Below are 19,555 nucleotides of genomic sequence, written 5' to 3' on the forward strand. Positions count from 1 at the left end.
ACAGTCCATATTGAGAAGTACTGGGCTAGTCTGTTCTATGGAGCCACTTTCAAAAATCAAATACCGGAATATCTTATTTCTAAGTACAAAGTACAGTACTTTTTTTTTTTGACAATATATGAAACCTGCCATCTAGGAAGTATGAGTTGCAGAACTTTTCTTTCTTCCTCTCAGCCCTTTTCCAACATTGCCTAGAACTACTCTTCCCCCTTTGTGAAGTCTCACTTGCTGGTTTCTTCTGCTCTTCAACACTAAGTTACGGAGCTTACATAAGACTGCTGTGCTATTGAAACTGTCATGTAAAATTATAGCCAGTGCTCCTGCTGCCTCTTTCCTGGTCTCAAAGGGATCCCAGACTCAATTCCCCCGCAATATCCTAATATCCACTGCAATATCCAACATCCATTATTAAAGCAGAGGCCGTTTATAACCTGGTCCTGCTTGATTGCTAAGAGCCTTTCACTGAGAGGAACTGCCTAGGGCACTTGCTGCCAGTTTCAAGCTTAGGTACAACTGACCGAATGATCATTAGAGCTGTAGTGACAAGCTCTTTGCATGCCTCATTAAAAATGTCCCATTTCCCTCTACTAACTCCTCCGGCTGCCTCTTGCCCTGCCTGCTACTCTCACAATTCTTCACCAATCTCCAGAAAATGCTGCCAATTCCTTCAGCTCCCATCTTGAAAAGTCCACAATCCCAGTAGTCAGGTGAGTTAAGGGAGAGGTGACTGTTTCGGATACAAAAAACAGTGATTTGAAGAAGAAGAAGAAGAAGAAGAAGAAGATACACTTTGTTATATAGTGGGTCCATGCAAATAAAGGAAGGCATAGAGATAACAGCTCAATATGCTTATTCCATCTTCAAAACAGAACCTAGCAATGAATCTGACACAAGGCAAACACCTCTGGCTTTTATACCCTTTAGCTCCTCCCAGACTCCCCATGATTGGTGCAGTTGAAACATTAACTAGCAGGCCAATCGGTTGGTAGTATTTCGATCCATCACCTGATTGGCCAGCCATAAATCTGGGCCAATCAGTTATGCAGGATTTTGATCCTGCATAAGTTGCATACATAACTCACTTCCCATGGAAACTGAATAATCAGGGTATTCACTGCATAGGACCTGTCTTTCCTCTTGAGGTGAAGTTATTGGTGAAAGATAAAAAGCCACCTGTCTAATTGCCTGGAGCATGTGACAATTCCATTTATTCATGACATTTATATCTTGCCTTTGTTGCATCATGGAGCTACAGAACTACATAGATATCTTAGTCCCAGATCCAAGCATTGAGCTAGACCTGCTTAGCTTCACCAAAGTGGAGCTATCAGATGCCCTGGAACCAGGGCTAAGTGGATTAAGCTAGTGCAGGGCCTTTAGCATATGTTATCAAGAGGCTCCCATCACTGCCCTAGCCCTACCTTGTTACACACCTCCCTCCCTGCCCTGTTCTGCCCTCCCCCTTCTGGCCTATGTGGAGCTTGCCTGCACTGGCCTTCCACAGCTTGCAAACATTTAGCATGGGGCCCCTGAAATGCAAAGCCTGTAGCATATGCTACTTTTGCTGCTATGTTAATCTGGCCCTGCCTGGGACTTGTCTTCAGGTGAACAAGCTGGGAAAATTTTAAGAAGCAGGGGATTTTAAAATATTGCCAGGTCAGTGATGCAGCTGTACTAATGGCACCTGCTGCATCCTAGGGGGAAGTTTTGATGTCTCTCCATTTGTTCCCTAGCCCCAAGGTAAGCCCCTGCCTTCTTAGTGGGTTTACTCACCCCCAGAGAGGTGAATCAAGCCTGGGAAGGTGGTTTGGATTCAGTGGATGCAGCTGCTGCTGAACCCACCCCATTCCTGGTACTGATCTGAGCAACGGGGGTCCACTCCACCCCTGTTGCTGCTCTGTTTGACCCTCCCCCTCCCTGTACACATTCTAACCTGGCCAGCAGGCATCTAGTGTCTGCTGGCATGCCACTCACAGCTGTGGCCAGCCCACATGCTCCAGCATGTCAAGTTTGGGGACAACTGGAAAGCACCTAGCACCATCAGAATGCTCATTCCACCAGATTGGGGCCTAAGGGCCCAATCCTATCCAACTTTCCAGCACTGGTGCAGCCACAATGCAGCCCCAAGGTAAGAAAACAAATGTTCCCATACCTTGAGGAGGCTTCTGTGATTACCCCGCTACCACTGGATGCAGTGCACACCTCATTGGGACAGCTGCACTGGCACTGGAAAATTGGATAGGATTGGGCCTTGTGGCTGCAATCCTATCCACACTTTCCTGGGAGTAAGCTCCATTGACTATAATGGGACTTACTTCTGAGTAGACAGGCATAGGATTGGGCTCTCAGTCAATTCATCAATTAAAACATATTGTGATTGATTTAAATGTGTTCCTGATTAATCAAAAGGCAGAATGCTTTTAATACAAACAAAGATCCATGAGTGGTAGATGTCTTTTTAGAAGTATTCCTCCTTCCTTCTCAGGGAATGCCTCTTCTGAGATGCTGTGACAAACAAGTAAATGTATTCACTAAAAATTAAGAATGCTATTTTTCTTCAGCTCTTTTCCTTTATTAACATGCAAATATATGCAGATGTTTACTGATTAGTTGATTGAAACTCAAATAATTACTCAAATCTGATATTTTTTAACCAAGCGACAACTCCAGTAGGTATGGGGATGACTAAACCATTGGAAGGGGTAGTAATATGATTCAGGTTCAGAAATACAGATCCAGTCTTGTCATACATGGATTTTTTTATACACGGATTTGACTCAGCACGAATGGCCCCTGCAAATGAGAAGGAATGTGCTGATCCCTGGAGAAGGGGAAAAATGCACCCCTTTAAAATCACAGTTTAAAAAATTGCTTTTTACTGTTGCAGAGAGACAGTCATACAGGTGATTACAGGTATAACCTAAGAATCCACAGATTTTTTTATCTCAAAGCTGATGAGAGGGACCCTTTAAATTTAAGGAAAACAGTCATTTAATAATGCCAGAGAGGGCAGCTAGCTGACAATCCATCAGTCATTCTCTCTGCAGGCTTCACTCCTCCCTTCCCCTTGAGCACGTGAAAGAAGGCTAAATGGCAGCAAGTATCACCTCCATTCTTTCCCTCTTGCTGGGGCTCCTGGTAAGGAAGGGATTGCTGCTCCTAGTGAAGCCTAAGCTCCTGGAGACAGACTGATTGCCTCTGTGTGCATTTCAAAAGCTCAGCAAGGCTGTTTTAAATCACCAGAACAAAGAAACTTTGTTTTTTAAATTGATTTGCTATAGTGCAGTTTTTTTGCCATCCACATGAGTTCTTGGAAAGGAATCCTTGCGAATAATGAGTCTCAACCTGTATCTTATTTGTTCAATTTTTGTACTCTTAGAGCTGTGCGCTTATTTGATTTGTTATGCCTTGAGAAAATACTGCTGACTTTGTGTGCTGTCACAGCACCTCACTGTGGACTGGCAGCACCATGAGAATGCAGGAGCTTTTGATTATGGCAAACAAATTGCACAGCCAGCCCACTACATGAAGGAGCTGCTATGGATTGAAGGTGAGCAGATTCCACAAATGCAGCAGCAGGTATGTGTATCTTTCCTCAGTAGCAAGGAAGTCCCAACTATCAGTACAGGCAGAGTAGTTTGGTACATGGAAAAATTCAAGACACGCTAGCAACTGATACAGAACGAGAAAATTAGTAGACTTATTCAATAAGATATGCATTTTGTACTCTTACATATGATTATACTCCAGCTCCACTAGTGGATGAAAATTCTAGCTGTCTGGCTCAAAAGTACAGTTTGTTTCAACTTAAAAATGTATAAAGCACAAACTTTCCTCCCTTGTCAAATATGCCACCTGGAATTCAAATTCGCATGAACTTCCACTGCCTGCTATGACTTTGCCTCTCCAGACCCCTTTGGCATTTTCAGGATGCTGTTATAAAATGTAACCTGTGCCTCCTTTTTCCAGCAACAGCCTGCTAGTTGTCACCCCGCAGAGCAAATGAAAGTACAGCTCTCAATATCAGAACTTAATCCAACATGGCACCACAAACAAGCGCCTCTGGCTGCCAAAATAAAATGAAGTCATTTATTCTTTTTAATCCAAAGAAACCTGTTTATTTAGAACACAACTAAAATACTATTTTGAAACAGCAAAGGCCTCTGCCATGTATTTTATGTTACATATATACAGTAGTGGACCTGACCTTGAGGCGCCCTGGGTTAGAGGTTCGCAACGGTACCCCCCCTCCCACACTAAGCCACCCTCCCACTCCCCTACAACACAACAGAGCCTTGCACAGCTCCAGGACCAACTGGGGAAGCCATCTGAGACTGAGGCTGCTACTGGTGAGCCAGCACGCACTGCATAGGATTGGGCCCTTATTCTCCATTCCTTCCCTAATGTCTTCTTGTGTGGAATTTTCTTTCTCCACAGTTAATGTGCACTGAGTCAATGTTTTCATTGAGCTATCCATCAGGACCTCACAAGTGCTTTCCAATATTTCCACTATACAAATGACTGCTTACGGTTCTAAGGAGCCCTAAAAGGTTAGTGTTGCAGGACTTACCTTTGTAGACAGAGCTGTAACAGGGCCAAACTGGGCGGGGCAACAAAGTGACATCCTCCCCTGGGCGGGGCAACAAAGTGACATCCTCCCCTGTGTCACCGCATCCCCTGGTTCACACATGGCACCCTGTGCTGCCCCACCACACATTCCCCCCAGAATCCCAAATGGCTCCATTTTGGAGCCAAATCAATCCAGAGGAAGGTGAGAGGGCCAACTTTCCTCTTGCTTTGGTGCTGCTTTTATTTTTTTCCCCTGTCGTCATCGTCTTCACTGCTGCTGCCACTCTTCACCTGTAAGTCTTGCCTGGCGTCCCTCCTCAACTGGCACCTGGAGCACCCACCCCTCCTGCACCATCCAAGTTATGCCTCTGTTTGCAGAAGTCATATTGATTCTCTTTCTGCAAGGCTCATTCTTCTATGTGCTTCAAAACTTTATCTTTAATTGTCTTTCATCAGTTTACCTGGAACAGATAAGTGACTAGACTGTAATTTTCTGGATCACAGCTAAATGAAATATTTTAAACAATGGCTACATTCCAGTCTTCTGGCATGGAGGCTAATTTGAAGGTCACATCACATAGTTTTATTAGAAGATCAGGAAATGAACATTTGAGTTCTTAAGAATTCATGGGCAGAGGATGCCAACAGAACCCAGTTATTAATTTGTTAATGTTTAATTTGGCAATAAGCTCTAGAACTTCATTCTTATAACTTCTATTTGATGCACTTCTTAAGAATTCCTTCCTGAGAAGGTTGGTTCAGGCATGTGTATCTGGCCTCCGTCTTCTGTAGTGAAGACAGATGCAAAAAATTCATTCAGCCTCTTTACAATTTCCATTCCCTCTTTACATTTCCAATTAGTCTCTCATTATCTAATGGTCCAGCTATATCCAAAGTAGGTTTCCTGCTTTTGAAGTATTTAAATGTTTTTGTTGTTTGCCTTGAAGTTTTAGCCATGCGCTCCTCATCTTTTTTCACATCCCTTATAGTCATCTTATATTGGCAGGAGTTTGTGTTCCTTTTTGGCCTCCAACTTGCTGCCCAATCTGATCCCCCACCATTGACACTAATGTATCTGCACTGATGGGATGCATGCTGCATCCAATGAGGGGGTGACTGGACAGCCAGCAGAAGGTAAGTAAAAAAAAAATTTACTTACTTAATAAAATATTCTTTAATTACCCCAGGTAGTCTGCCCAATCACCTACAGTCTACTTGGACTACATCAGCCATTTTGCTGGCATGAGAGAAAAGGAGCGGTGCAGCACACACTGGTATCTGCCCTCCGTCTTCTGTAGTGACAAGAGGCCAGTGTTGCTGAGATCCAGTCACTCCATCTCCCTCCCCACCCCAAAACTCTCCCTGCTCTCCCACTCCCTGCCCACAACACACCTCTACTACCAACTTACCAGTGCTGGTAGAGACTTCAGGAGCCACTGCTGTGCTACTGCCCATTTAGAGCAGCAGCCCAAAAGCACATGATAGTGGTTCTGCTTCTATGCCACTGTAAAGGGCCTTGTACTTCCAGAACACTAGTTCCAGCAGCACAAGGCCCTGATAGGATAAGAGCCTCGGTATGGGAACTGATCAGAGAGGAGGTTACCCTAGACCTGGGATTGGCAACCTGTGTTTTTAGAGCCGCATGTGGCTCTTTCAGCCATCTGCTCTGGCTCCTGCAGGCTGGGATTTAAAGGGGTAGGACAGGCAGCTGCTGCTGTGGCTCCTGCAGGCTGGGATTTAAAGGGGCAGGACAGGTGGCTGCTGCTTTCCCCTTGGGGGGAGCGGGAGATTGTTTTGTGCTGCGGGGGAGGGAAAGGGGGGCTTGGCCGCTCCTGCCTGGGAAGATGGTGTGCTGGGACTTCGCCTGCTCCCGTAATGCGCTGTGCGCCCTCTACGTCGTGTATATGGTGAGTGTGGCTGACAGCAGCCAGGCTCCCCTACTGGCTTCCTGCCACCCTGAGTGTGGCTGGCAAGGGGTGGGGGCGCCAGGTGGGTGGGCTTCCAGTGGGGGGTCAGTGGGGGGCGCAGAGGCAGGAGGGGGAGCCCAGGCAGGGCTGCCTGGGTGGGGGGAGGCAGGGGCAGCTCCCAGGAGAGGGCAGAAGGCGCCTGCAGTCCCCTTGTGGGCATCTCCTGTGCACACAGCTGTGGGGTGGGGCTTGGCACAGTGAGGCAATGGGGATGACCTCACTTTTGTCTTGTAGGGCAATAGGTGAGGCAGAGCAGTGGGAGAGGGGGGGAGTGTTGACTTTGCAAGGGTGGGTGGGTGGGGAAGAGGGAGGCTGTGGAAGGGCTGCCTGTGTAACTCTATCTTTACCTTGCTTTTCTGGGGTGCCATGGGGAGCAGGAGGGCAGAGATGGGGCTGTGGGAGCCTTAGAATGGGGTGCTCTTTCAGGAGCAAGAAAGATGGGGGTTGACCTGGGGAAAATGAAGAGTGCTAAATTCAAGGGTGCCGTCTTAGCATGCACTGTCCCAGTGTGTGCCCAGGGTGACCAGAGGTCCTCTTTTTCCAGGACATATCCTATTTTTTAGCCCCATGTCCTGGAAAAGAACTTAAATGTCCTGCTTTTCCCTGTGAGCAGGCAACGCATCCCCTCTTGTAATTAATAAATTATATGTAATACAGTTTTAAATGCAATAAGTAATTTTAAATTAGGCACATGAGATCAATAATACAATATATAATAAATATATAATCTATATATTGATCAATATATAATCAATATAGATGAGTGTTTTTAGCTTTTATTTTGTGGTCCTACATTTTTCATCAATAGCCTACATTTTGGGGTGACTTGTCCTCTTTTATTGTTATGACATCTGGTCACCCTGTGTGTGCCTCAGAGTGCCGTCTCAGGGCCCAATCCTATCCAGTTTTCCAGTGTCGGTGCAGCCATTCTAATGGGGCATGCACTGCATCTTGTAGTGGGGAGTCAGTCACAGAGGCCTCCTCAAGGTATGGGAACATTTGTTTCCTTACGTCTGGGCTGCATCAGTGCTGGAAAGTTAGATAGGATTGGGCCCTCAGTCAAGATATATCTATCTTGACAATAAGTATATTGTCTGGTTAGCACAGGAAGGGGAGCTTGCAGCAGATCATAAAGGTAAAAACAACTATATATGCAGTGTTATCTTCATTTTAGATGTCAAAAGGGTTTTGTGGCTCCCAAGGTTTTCTTTTCTCCGGAAAATGGGTCCAAATGGCTCTTTGAATGTTTAAGGTTGTCGACCCCTGCCCTAGACCAGGGGTATCAAACTCATTTCATAAAGTGGGCCGAATAGCTTTCAGGGTGTCTGCTGTGGGCTGGAAGTGACATCATTAAGCAGATAATGGCCAGATAACACTTTGTTCTCACATAGAAACTCATTAGCTGGAAATGACAGAAGAGAAACTGTGCAACTCTTGTCTATAATTTCAACATATGAGAGAGTCCAATCACAGGCCTACAAAACTGAGGGTCAGAAAAGTTTTTCCCAAATTTTATGGTGGTTTGATATGAATTTGGGGAGCCTATTTCAAAAATGGCATCTGTTTTGCCATATCACTTCTAGTTGTGGAGATATAGTATAGCCTCATTAGTGTATGGTTCAAGCAGCTTCCTCATGAGGAAGCCTACACCATGGCTTCCTCATGAGGAAGCTGCTCGAACCATTCACTAATGAGGCTATATCTCCCAAACTAGACGTGATAGGGCAAAACAGATGCCATTTTTGAAATCAGCACCCCAAACATACCCAGGAATTGGTGTAATGTTTAAGGAAGCAAAATGTGTGTTGGCCTATGTTATCACACTGGGAGCCTAATTATAACAGGGAACAGAGAAATTGCTTGTGGGGGCCGCATCTTGCCCACAGGCCTTATATTTGACACTCCTGCCCTAGACTTAATCCTATGTGGCAACCACCACCTAGTGCAAGAGTTACATTTTATTGAACTGATGCAGAACAGTGATCATAATGCTATCCAGTTCAACATACATGCACTATAATTGGAATGTTTCCAAGCACGTCAAACATGGAAACATCTCACTTCAAAAGAGGGGACTTTTCAAAATTACAGGACTAGTAAAAAGGAATATGAAAGGGAAAGTCAGGACAGGCAAATCACTCCAGAGTGCACAGAGGTCATTAACACTACAATAACAGAGGTTCAGCTAGGACTGTATGTGTACTACTAAGTAGGAAAGCCACAATGTGAGCCAGAAGGATGCCACCATACTTACAGGTGGAATCAGAGAAATTATAAAAGATAGGAAGGCTTTCCTCAAAAATTGAAACCTGACCAAAATGAGAACAAAAGGGAACACAAGTGATTGCAAAACAAATATAAGCTGACAATAAAGGATGGGGAGGAGAGAAGAATATGAAGCACATATGGATGCAAACACCAAGGCAAATAATAACTTCTTTAAAGAGAGAGCTGACCACCTGTAGTGGATTCTGGGCAGCACAGAGGGCTGGAAATGTAATACACCATAAATTCCGGTGTGACAACATTAGAGAGATGGAGAAAGGGAGGATATGATGGAGCAACTGCATAGGAAGGGCATAGTGACAAGTGAGCCATTTTGTATAGTGAATGGTTGAAAGGGAGTTGCCTGGACTGTGCTGTTAACACAGGGCTTGTTCATGAGCACATGGTGACCACATTGGTAACTGCTGCATTCAGTGATGACTTGTCTCATCTGTGAATGATTCATCCAAAGTTTCAACACCACAGGCAAAACTTTCACATTGCCTCAAGCTTAGTGCTTTTCAGTTGAGACCATTCACACATTCAGCTGCACATCATAAAATACTGAGAGCCTTATGCAGTTGTTATAACGATGTTATGTAGCCAGACATGTGAATGAGATACCAAGAGCATGCTGGGCAAGCCCGATCCCCATGACAACACACTCTGAAGCCCAGATCCCCGTGAGTACGGCAGAAACAAATGTTGAACTTGTGGTGGATTGAGCTTCAGAGGACATCAGTGCAGGGTGGGACTGGCCAGCATACTCTCTCTCTCTCTCCCACCCCCCAACCACACATTTGGCTGTACACCTCTATAATGTTTGCATAGTGCCCAAGCGATGAGAAATCAAGTAATTTATAGAGGAATGAATCAACTTGCCTTGTTACAAGGTTTAAGGATCTCTGGTGTACATACTATACAAACTCTGTTCCTCCAGTGCTAAATCATTACTGTTCTAGTCTTTGACTTTTCTTTAAAGTTTGGAGTTCCCACCTCACATTCATTGCTGGAGGAGTCTGTGTTTGTCCACCTCTTTATTTCTACCAACACAATTTAATCCGTGCACCCAATGCACATTTCAAAACATTCCTGGCCCATATCTGATCTGCTAGCCTTCCTGTTCTGGCCAAATTTGCTCAGCTCACCCACCGAGACTCTGCCTTTTCTCCTTTCACCATCATTTTCCTCCACACCACTCTTTGTTACTTCTGATGCCTGAGAGCACAGAGTCACAGAAGCTGCCAAATTTCCTTATGATGTTCCACATTATTAGGTACAAACAGGCACCAAATATAAACAACCATGGCAGGGCCACATCAATCCTATTATGCTACCATGTTTGCTGGAATGCAGTACAAATTCTTTTCATTTGGCATGCCTGTGAATTAACATGAGGAAGCCTAAGAACATAACATTAGCCTTGCTGGATCAGGTTAAGGCCCATTTAGTTCAGCTTCCTGTATCTTGCAGTGGCTCTCAGTAGCTTGCATCTCCCACGACCCTCAGGTGATGTTCAAAGGGAAGTAGGTCACTATGTGAGCCTTAGGGATCGATCCTACTGGGCCCACGCCAGCCTAGTGCCAGTGCTCAGTGTCATAAACATGCTACAAGGCACACCTGCGATACTGCCAGGCTGGCGCCAGCTCAGGGCAAGCCCACATTGAACCAGTGCCAGATGGAAGCCGAATGCTGCCCGGATTGGTGAGTGGGGGCTGGGGGAAGACATTCTGGGGGGGGGGGAGAAGCAGGGTGGAGGTGGGATTGGGGCAGGAGGGGGGCCGGGATGGTGGCAGGCTCTGCTGCCATATCCTGACCCCTCTCCCCACCTGGGAGACCTGACACGAGTGTTCATGATTCTGCACCTGCTCAATGGTGGGTGCAGATGTGAGGAGACACATTAGGCCCACCCAGGTCTTACAAGGGGTAAGGTCCCTTATCCCAAGGAGACTTGGCACCAGTTCAGCACCACTGCAGCCCGGGGCTCCATGAAGCATTGGATTGGGCTGTTAAACAGGTAGATTACTCCTTATTCAGACATCCGAAATCTGGACTATTCCAAAATCCTGACATTTTTGTATGCATCCTCTCATTTTGAGGATGCTAAATACAAGTCTGCACAATGGATGACCTTCCAAGCTGAATACAGCCCACCAGCCACGTATGGTGACCTAACATTTGCTTGACAATCTCCTGCTGTGTTTTTGTGATATCGGGCAGAAAGTAGTAAAAACAGGGGGCTTGGCTGCTGAGGGGACTTGGTAGTCCTGAAATCACCATATATGTCCTGTGGGTTGTATTCAGTTTGGCAGGCCTGTTGTAGTCCCACCAATTAGAGGGGAACTGCGGGATATGCATATTTTGATTAAATTTTTATTAGAAAGTGTTTCAAGTTTGCAAATAAGGAAAATAGCACAGAATAAACAGTGCAAATGACCACCTTTGTGTTTTGGCATAATATCATCCATACTTTAATCCTAGTATAACACAGGGGATACATTAACAATTGTTTATCAGAAACCTGAACTCCTTTGATGAGAATGTTCTGCAATTAAAGGACAATGTACTGCTGTTTCTTCACACCCAATACATGGGTTTCCAGCAGCATCTTCTTCAAAAGGCATTAAAAACTAATACAATAAAACAAGCTAATAGAAAGAGATATTTACAAGATGCCCCAAAGGAATTAAATACTAGTTATGTAAGCCTATTTTTTACTCTTTGAAACAAACAAAATGTTACATATGCACTTAGAAATTACCTAACAAGTCTTCAGAAAGGAAATTGTGGGTTGTAAGCCCTTAAAGAAGATCTGGGACCATACTGTGTACTATGGTAAACTACACTCAGCCTTCATGTTCTCATTTTGAGAATGCTTCAGGCTGAAGAATATCTACAGAAAGGCAGGTCCAAAGCTAATATATGCCAGCAGGTATATGCTACAGAAATCCTGCAGGATTCTTTCATTACACCTGTGCATTTTGAATACCTGTCCCTGTGTTGTTCTCATCCCTACCCAATCAGGACCAACTCAAGATTTTTGGCTATCCTGGGTGAATCAAAAACACCCCCCCCCCCCACATATATTCTTCACATTTCCTGTAAAAGAACCTTTGAATATGCTGAGAAAGATAACAAAAAATAGTCCATTAAATAATCAAGGACTATCTGGGATTGTATTTTCTCATATTCATTTTAAATGTATGTCATTTAGGGCACAATCCTAACTACCTTTCCAGCACTGGCATAGCTGTGTCAGTGGGGCATATGCTGCATCCTGCAGTTGGGAGGCAGTCATTGGAGGCCTCCTCAAAGTAAGGCAATGTTTGTTCCCTTACCTTGGAGTTGCATTGCCCTTATGTCAGTGCTGGAAAGTTGGTTAGGATTGCGGCCTTATTTACTTACAACTTTACATGCTCCACCTGGGCAGCTGGTGGAGATCAAAAGCTATCGTGACTTCTAGAAAGCAAGAGAAGTCATTCCACCAACAAGCTATTCTGCTGCCTCTGAGCACCTTGTCCACAAGTGCAGAATGGCCACATTCAGACAAACAAGCCATGGACTCAAGGGCTTCCTCCTTCCTTTACATGCTCGGCTTAATACATTACCTACCACAGTGAAACCTGACAGTCAAATCTGCAAATTGTGGCTTGAGCAAACATTCCAACCAGGATTGAAAATCATGGTTTAATTCTGGTTTTAAGAGTTCACTCAAACCAGCATTGCCTTCAGACATCAAGGCAAAGTGTGGTTTGATGAGACCAAGAAATAATGTATTAAGTTGCGTGTAAGGGACAAGAAGGGAAGGGAGAAGGGAGTATTTGATTCCATGACTTGTTCCTGAGGTTTGGAGGATCATCTGAATGCACCCAGAGGCACCGATTCCAAAATATGTATATAGTTGTGTCAGGGCACAATCCTAATCTGCACTGGAACAGGAGGGCCAGCTGACCTGCGCTGTTTCCAGTGCAGGGTTTGCAGTGGCTGTGATGCAACTTGGGAGCAAGCTAAATTGTTGGCGCAGATCCAAGCAGCCCGGTGTTAGGCCAGGCTGCTTGGGAGGGGGCTTAGGATCTGGCAAAGTGCCAGGAGCCACGAACTCCCACAAAACCCCCACCCTCCCCAAGCCGGCAGACTTACCTTTGCCAGGGCTTGCTCCATGTGGGGAAGCCAGGGCAGATTCTTGCACCAACCTCCCCAACTCCCATGGTGGCGAAAACATGCTTTGCAGCACATTCGCAACAGCTGGCACAAGAGCTGCTTAAGTGCAGCTTAGGGTTGCACTCTTAGAATTATGGCACTCTAGTGTCTCCATGGTTGGGCCAGCCCTGGTCTGAATTTTGATTATAAGCTCCTTGGGGCAGAAACTTGTCTTTTTGCTTATATTACTTTGAAAAGCACCATTTATACACTGATGTAGTAACAATAGTAACCACAGCAGTGACTCCTGCATCAAGGAGAATGTGGGAATGAGGAACCAGAATGTAAAGTTACACCAGAATGTAAAGTTATTTTTAGATAATGTGTCAATTTACTATAGCCACATGAGTCTTTCTGGGAAATATCACCAACCTAAAAGCTGAAAAAACCCATACGCACTAGAAGGAGGAAAAAAGACATATTTATAGCAAAGCTGAAAAGTTAAATCCACAACCAAAGAGTCAGAACAAAGTTCAAAGAAGAGATCCCCACCAAGAAATTTCCCTTCCAGCTGCTCCTTAGTAGTTAAACAAAGACTATATTTACATTTCTTCAGTTGTAGTTGTGTAGAATAAGCACTGAAGATTTCACAAGACACACTGGCCCAAACTCCAGAATAGAACAGTGGATCCAACATTGGCTTGGAGATGGGCCAGATTCAAATTCCAACAATAGCAAATCACTGTCTCTGCTTATTTTTGAAGATTAACAGCATAATCCTATTACTGGTGTATGCCAACGCAGGGACTGCTGCACTTGTGTAGGGTGTTAACAAATGTGACTTAAAGCATGTTGTGACACCCAGAAAGTTAGCAGCACCGGTGGGACAACCTGCACTGTCCCACAGGTACTGAAAGGAGCAGGTAAAAGCTCCTACCGGGCAGCATATGGGTGGAGAGAGGATGACAGGGCAGGGATGGGGAAGATACAGCCCAGGAAGGGCATACACCAAATCCTATTCCCCCTCCTGGGCCTGAAAGCCCAACACAGGGTTGGTCAGACTTGTACCAGTGATTCTGCTGGTGCAGATCCAAGTGGCCCCTGGGGCTTTACCAGGAGTAAAGGGACAAATGTCCCTTTACCTTGTGAAGAGCTCCAGCCTGCTCCTTCCCAGCAACTAGGCTGCCCATGAGAAAAGGACATATTGTAACCTATCGTAGCTCTTTATATAGGGTGGAAAAACCTCAAAATAAAGTGTTCATTGTGGGTCAAATTAAATAAAATATAATTGAAACACTTTCTATCCACATGGGTTCCTACAAACACATATTTGTGTAGGTTTGAGAGGGCGTGACAGGAAAACAAGTCTGTTGGTTTCACCCAGATTTCTTGAAAATAAAAATAACTGCGCCATCTTTGCATTTCTATCAGCTGGGATAATACAACTGTCAGTTCCACTAAGCATTTATAGTCCTGCCAAGCAAGCAGAGCAATGAACAGGGAAAGCTCAGTGCGGGGGGAGGGGCCTCCCGACTTTAGGTACACGCTGAGTGAACAGATTCTTGCTGTGGAAGAGCAGAGTACATCATAGACCAGGGGTGTCCAAAGTTTTTGGCAGGAGGGCCACATCATCTCTCTGACACTGTTTCGGGGGCCGGGGGGAAAATTAATTTACATTTAAAATTTGAATAAATTTACATAAGTTTACATAAAAGAATATATTAAAGATGAACTTATATGAATGAATGAAGGTCTTGCAATAGCTCAAGGCCTATAAAAGGCCTTGCACAAAGCAAGGCTGGCCTTTTCTTTGCTGCCGCTACTGCATCACAGATGTGAAACAGCAAGCAGTGGAGGGAGCCCTCATCCCACAGCTCATGCAAGAGGCCAAACAGTTGCCCTCATGCTGAGAGCAGTTGCATTGGGCCAGTGCAGGCTCCAGCAAGTCTCCAGAGGGCCAGAGGCTCATTGAAGACTGGGGGCTCCCTGAGGACTGCATTAAGAGTCCTCGAGGGCCGCAAGTGGCCCCAGGGCTGGGGTTTGGGCACAGCTGTCATAGACTACTGTGGTGCCACTTGATGAATGGAGACTGAGTGCAAAGACATATAAAAACACCACTGAATCACCCCCACACATACCTAGTCAAGATTAAAACTTATGCAAAGTACGTGAGGCTCATAATTTGAGAGAGTGTGGTGAAGCTGATACTCAGCCTGATAGACTAGGATACACTAAGCTCAAAGAGATTTAGCTTTGAAGGCTGAAGTCACCAACAACACAAGAAAACAGCAAGGCAGCAGTTTTCACTGTGGGTTGGTCATCGACAAACCGACAAGCTGATAGCTGACAAGAAAAATGCATTGAGCCCTATGGAAACTAAAACAGAGCAACACATATGCATTTATTTGTGAGCAGGCAACCGTGCCTCAGTTCACTGAGAAGGGCCAGCCAAGGGGAATACAACACCACCAGAATGGTTCCAATATGATGAACGCAGGCCCCAATAAACTCTCAAGAAAAAAGTCCCACCCCCCCACCCCCAGCTGAAAAGAAAAATGTATTGAGACCTATGGAAATGAAACTTGAGTCACACACACATACATCACACTCACAAGTAGGCAACCCTGCCTTGGCTCTCTCTTGTAGGTCAGGCATGGGGGAATGCAACGCCAACAGAATAGTCTTGATCCAATGAACACAGCCCCAACACTGGAAAAGGAATCCCCCCCCCCAATTGACAAGGAAAATGTACTGGCCCTATGAAAGTGAAACTGAGCCACGTGTGCTTATTCACTGTCGAGCAGGTGAACATGTCTCAGTCCACCACAAAGTGCAAGCTAAGAGGAACACAATGCCACCAGAATGGTCCCAATCCAATGAACATGGAGCTCAACAAATGCTCCAAGATGCAGTCCAATCCCCAGTATAGCAGTATAGTAAAAAAGGATAAAAGCAGAGGCTTGAGCAGCTGCTAAGGTGAAATTTTTTTTTTTTGTCTCATAAAATTAAAACCCACTAAGCGGGTCCTGATAGAGGGCAGTTTTAAAAAGTAGGTTCCAGTGCTAAAAGGTTTGGGACCCCCTGAAGTAAAGTATGTCTAGAAAATGGGAACTGTGTGTCCTGGATGCTGGTCTCTTCCATGCTAATTAAGTGCCAAGCCTCAATTGAAACCTGGTCAGAAAAAAAAGTGAACAATCCTAGCATTTGGAGAACAAATTCTGTACCTTTCCCCACTACTGATAATTTGTTCTGTTGCCATGCTGGTGTGTAAATTCACAAGTAACTGAGGGCCCAATCCTAACCAACTTCAGTAAGCTCCACTGAATTCTGTGGGATTTCTTCCCAAGTAAGTGTGCTGTGTAGGACTCCAACCATAGTTAAATTCACCCTTCCGAAGCATCTTTTGTGAACCTGACCTGACAGGGTCAGTGTTTTGGATGAAGTTTGACTGAGAAACAGAGACAAAGACGGAGTGAAGTGGTGTCTTTTATTGATCCGAGTAGCTTGAAAAACCAGAATAAAAGATTGCCTCGTGGGCCAGGAGGGCATTTGTCAAGGGAACAGTGGACAAGCCGTGGGATTTTCTCCAGGAAAATGGATGACATGAATGTCCTTGTGACATGAATGAGAGGCAGCCTTCAGAGTCAAAGAGCTAGATGAGCTCTGGGAGGAGAAGGCAATCCGGAAGTGTGATTTCTATACTATAATACTACAAGGTTGTGAAGAGGGTTCTCCAGGAGCTTGGGACAGCCATTATTCTTCTGAGGAAATATAGTACCCTGGATTAAGAGACATTCTCATAAAAAAAAAACCTCTGGCATTCTGACAAGGAAGCCAGACAAGGAAAGGATTAAAGGGGGTGGGAACTATTTTTGGGAAAAATAGTGAGTCACCTGAGTGAGGCAAAGGGAAATTTCATTGAAAGACCTGGTCACAGCATGTCAAGCTGGGTAATTTCTCCTGGCTCAGAAAAGTTTCTTGCACTGAGAGGCAGTAACGCATGATTGCCTAGTTGGGTATAACTTTTATTGATAAAATAGCAGCTGGATGCGGGCCCAATCCAAACTGGGACCATGGCACCCAAGCAGGGGCTGTTAAAGCCTTTTCCTCCACACAATACTCTTGCTGAAAACACACACGCACAGTTGCTATGGGCCTCCAAAAGTGGCACCTTTGGAGGGCCCACAATCATTAGTTTGGGAAAAGCTTGAAGAAAAAGCATGAAGAAAAAGGGTGAAACACCCCTGACCTCTGTACCATGGTCCCCAGCCAGATAAGTACCCTGGGCAGTTAAAAGCAAAACAAGAACTAAACTATGAGGCATTTAACACATAGTTTTGTAGTCTACTAATAGGATAGGGAAGAAAAGGAATTTTTTTAAAGGGCAGGAAGATTGTTTCCTAGTGGAGGGGGTGCCAGTTTGGTTTTGAGGAGGGGCATGTCCTTTTGAGACAAGGCTGGTAGGAAAGTTTCCTTGTAGTAATATTCAGGTGACTGCCATGCAAGGCAGGTAAAGGACTGGAGGGAAGGGTAGAAAACGGAGGAAAGGAGGAGGAGGACTTCTTTATATTGGGAAAGTTTTCTTGGGGAACTTCTTTTCATTAATGAAAGGAAGTGAATTTTCCTGAAGGATATAAGTTTTGCTTTGGGTTATTCCCTCATGGGCATCAAGCAGCAGTTTCTTTGGCTGGAGAGAGCATAAGGTAGGAACTAACATGTGGGGGGGGGGCCTGCAAAAAGAATAATCTGGGCCAAAACAAGCCATCAAAGTGGTTACCTTAGAAACTGAAAGGATCTGTCTCAGTGGGGGCCAATCCCAGCACAGATGCAGCGAGCAGAAGGAAAAGAATTGCCTGCATGGAATGTGCAAGGCAATGGGAGTCTGGACGGAGGACAGAGAGAATTATTGTAGGGATTCCATGGTTGGAACTCTAGATGGGGTATTATTACAAAAGCAGGGAATTGTTTCTGGGGCATTTACTTCGGCACGGGAAAGATAGAATAAGCTCTTTAAATGAATAAATAATAATAGTAAATAAATAGTGAGGGCAGAAATCAGAAAAATTATCTGGAGGTGGCATCGGCGGAACAGAACAGGCAAGGGCACAGAGGGCAGGGCGCTATCCCTGGCTTCCTCTTAGCTGCGGCAGAGCAAAGTAGGTTCTTGGGCAGTTTAAGCAAAGTGCTTACTGAGACATGGCAGGTAGAAAAGTCTCCATGTAGTAATATCCAGGTAACTTATTAAAGAAGGGGTAAAAAGCAGAAGTGCAATGGTGATGGGGAGAGCTGAGAGCTATAGTCAGAGAAAGGCCCATATCTCTGGGGTCAGTCCTTGTGCCTTTGCCAATGACAGCAGCCAGAAAGTCAACAGGTGAGGTTTTTCATAGCCCAGGGGTGCAGGGAAGCCCTGCCAGCATTCCAGACAAAGCAGCCCAGTGAAGAGTCAATCAGGGCTGAGTCTGAAGGTGGCAGGTGGGTACTCTACCAGCCCAGGGGTGGGCAGGGTCGCTGGACTTGGGCAGAGGGGGTGCTCCTTGTAGGGGGCGCTAATAGCCAGGGTGGTGATCAGGAGAGGGGGGGCGACGGCAAAGGGTTACCTTGGGGGGCAGGCTGAAGAGGATGGGCAGCAGCACCAGCGGGCTACAGAGAAGCACCACGAAGCGCCGGATACTCCACACTTTCTTCACTAGGGCTCCCAGCGCTGCCATTACCCCAAGCGACCGACTTGGAGAGAGAGCGGCTGCCCTGCACGGCCGCCGTTTTATCCCGAGGGAAGGAGGAGGGGAAAAGAGGCAGGGCTCAGCCTGGGGCTGGCGCCCGGGGCACCGAGCCTGCCCCTCCGAGCCGGAGCAGGGCAGAAAGCCGGATCTTGCTCCTGGCTTTAGGGACTGCCCCCAGTGGCGTAGTTGGGGGGGCGCAAAGTACTACGGCTGCAATCCTAGCCACATTTCCCTGGGAGTAAGTCCCACTGACTTTAATGGGACTTACTTCTGAGTAGACATGCATAGAACTGGGCTCTAAGGCTGCAATCCTAGCCACACTCACCTGGGAGTAAGCTCCATTGACTTTAATGGGAGTTACTTCTGAGGAGACATGCATAGGATTGGGCTCCAAGTTTTGCTGGGAGCCCTCCCGAAGCGTGCAAGGAGCTCGTCCCCCTCGCCAATCCACATTTACCTGGGAGTAAGTCCCATTGACTTTAATAGGACTTACTTCTGAGTAGACACGCATAGGATTGGGCTCCAAGTTTTACAGAGAGCCTCCCCGCAGAGTGCAAGGGGCCCCTCCCCCTCTGTTTTGTTCCCCCCCCCCCGCCCGGAATGGCTCCGAACGGGAGGAGGCGACTCCCTGCAAAACTGAGTGCTTTGCCCCCTTGTAGCTACGCCACTGCTGCCCCTTCCTGGCAGTGGCCACCCACCCAGGCCGGGGCTGGAAGGAGCGATCGCGCCCCGACGCGGCTGCCGAAGCACGCGCTGCCTGCTCCGGTTGGAAACAGGAGGAAGTGGGAGTGGACGGTCGGTGAGAGGGAGGCGCAAAGAGGAGGAATGCAAGAAGGCTGCGGGCTGGAGGAGAAGCCAGGGCGAGCATGTCTAAGGCTGCCACCCTAGCCACAC

At 46.1% G+C, this 19,555-nt stretch overlaps 1 protein-coding gene across 1 annotated transcript in view; it reads right to left on the reverse strand.

Annotated features, from left to right (window-relative positions):
* The window catches only part of SLC13A3 (solute carrier family 13 member 3), a 64,768-nt gene extending 46,119 nt beyond the window's left edge, over window positions 1-18,649 (reverse strand). Inside the window, exon 1 of the mRNA XM_066624703.1 lies at window positions 18,539-18,649. Within this exon, the coding sequence (XP_066480800.1) occupies window positions 18,539-18,649 (111 nt within the window). The remainder of the gene's footprint in view (window positions 1-18,538) is intronic.
* Between the last annotated feature and the right edge of the window lie 906 nt (window positions 18,650-19,555).

The sequence above is a fragment of the Tiliqua scincoides genome, chromosome 4 (assembly GCF_035046505.1).
Source record: "Tiliqua scincoides isolate rTilSci1 chromosome 4, rTilSci1.hap2, whole genome shotgun sequence".
NCBI classification, from domain to species: domain Eukaryota; kingdom Metazoa; phylum Chordata; class Lepidosauria; order Squamata; family Scincidae; genus Tiliqua; species Tiliqua scincoides.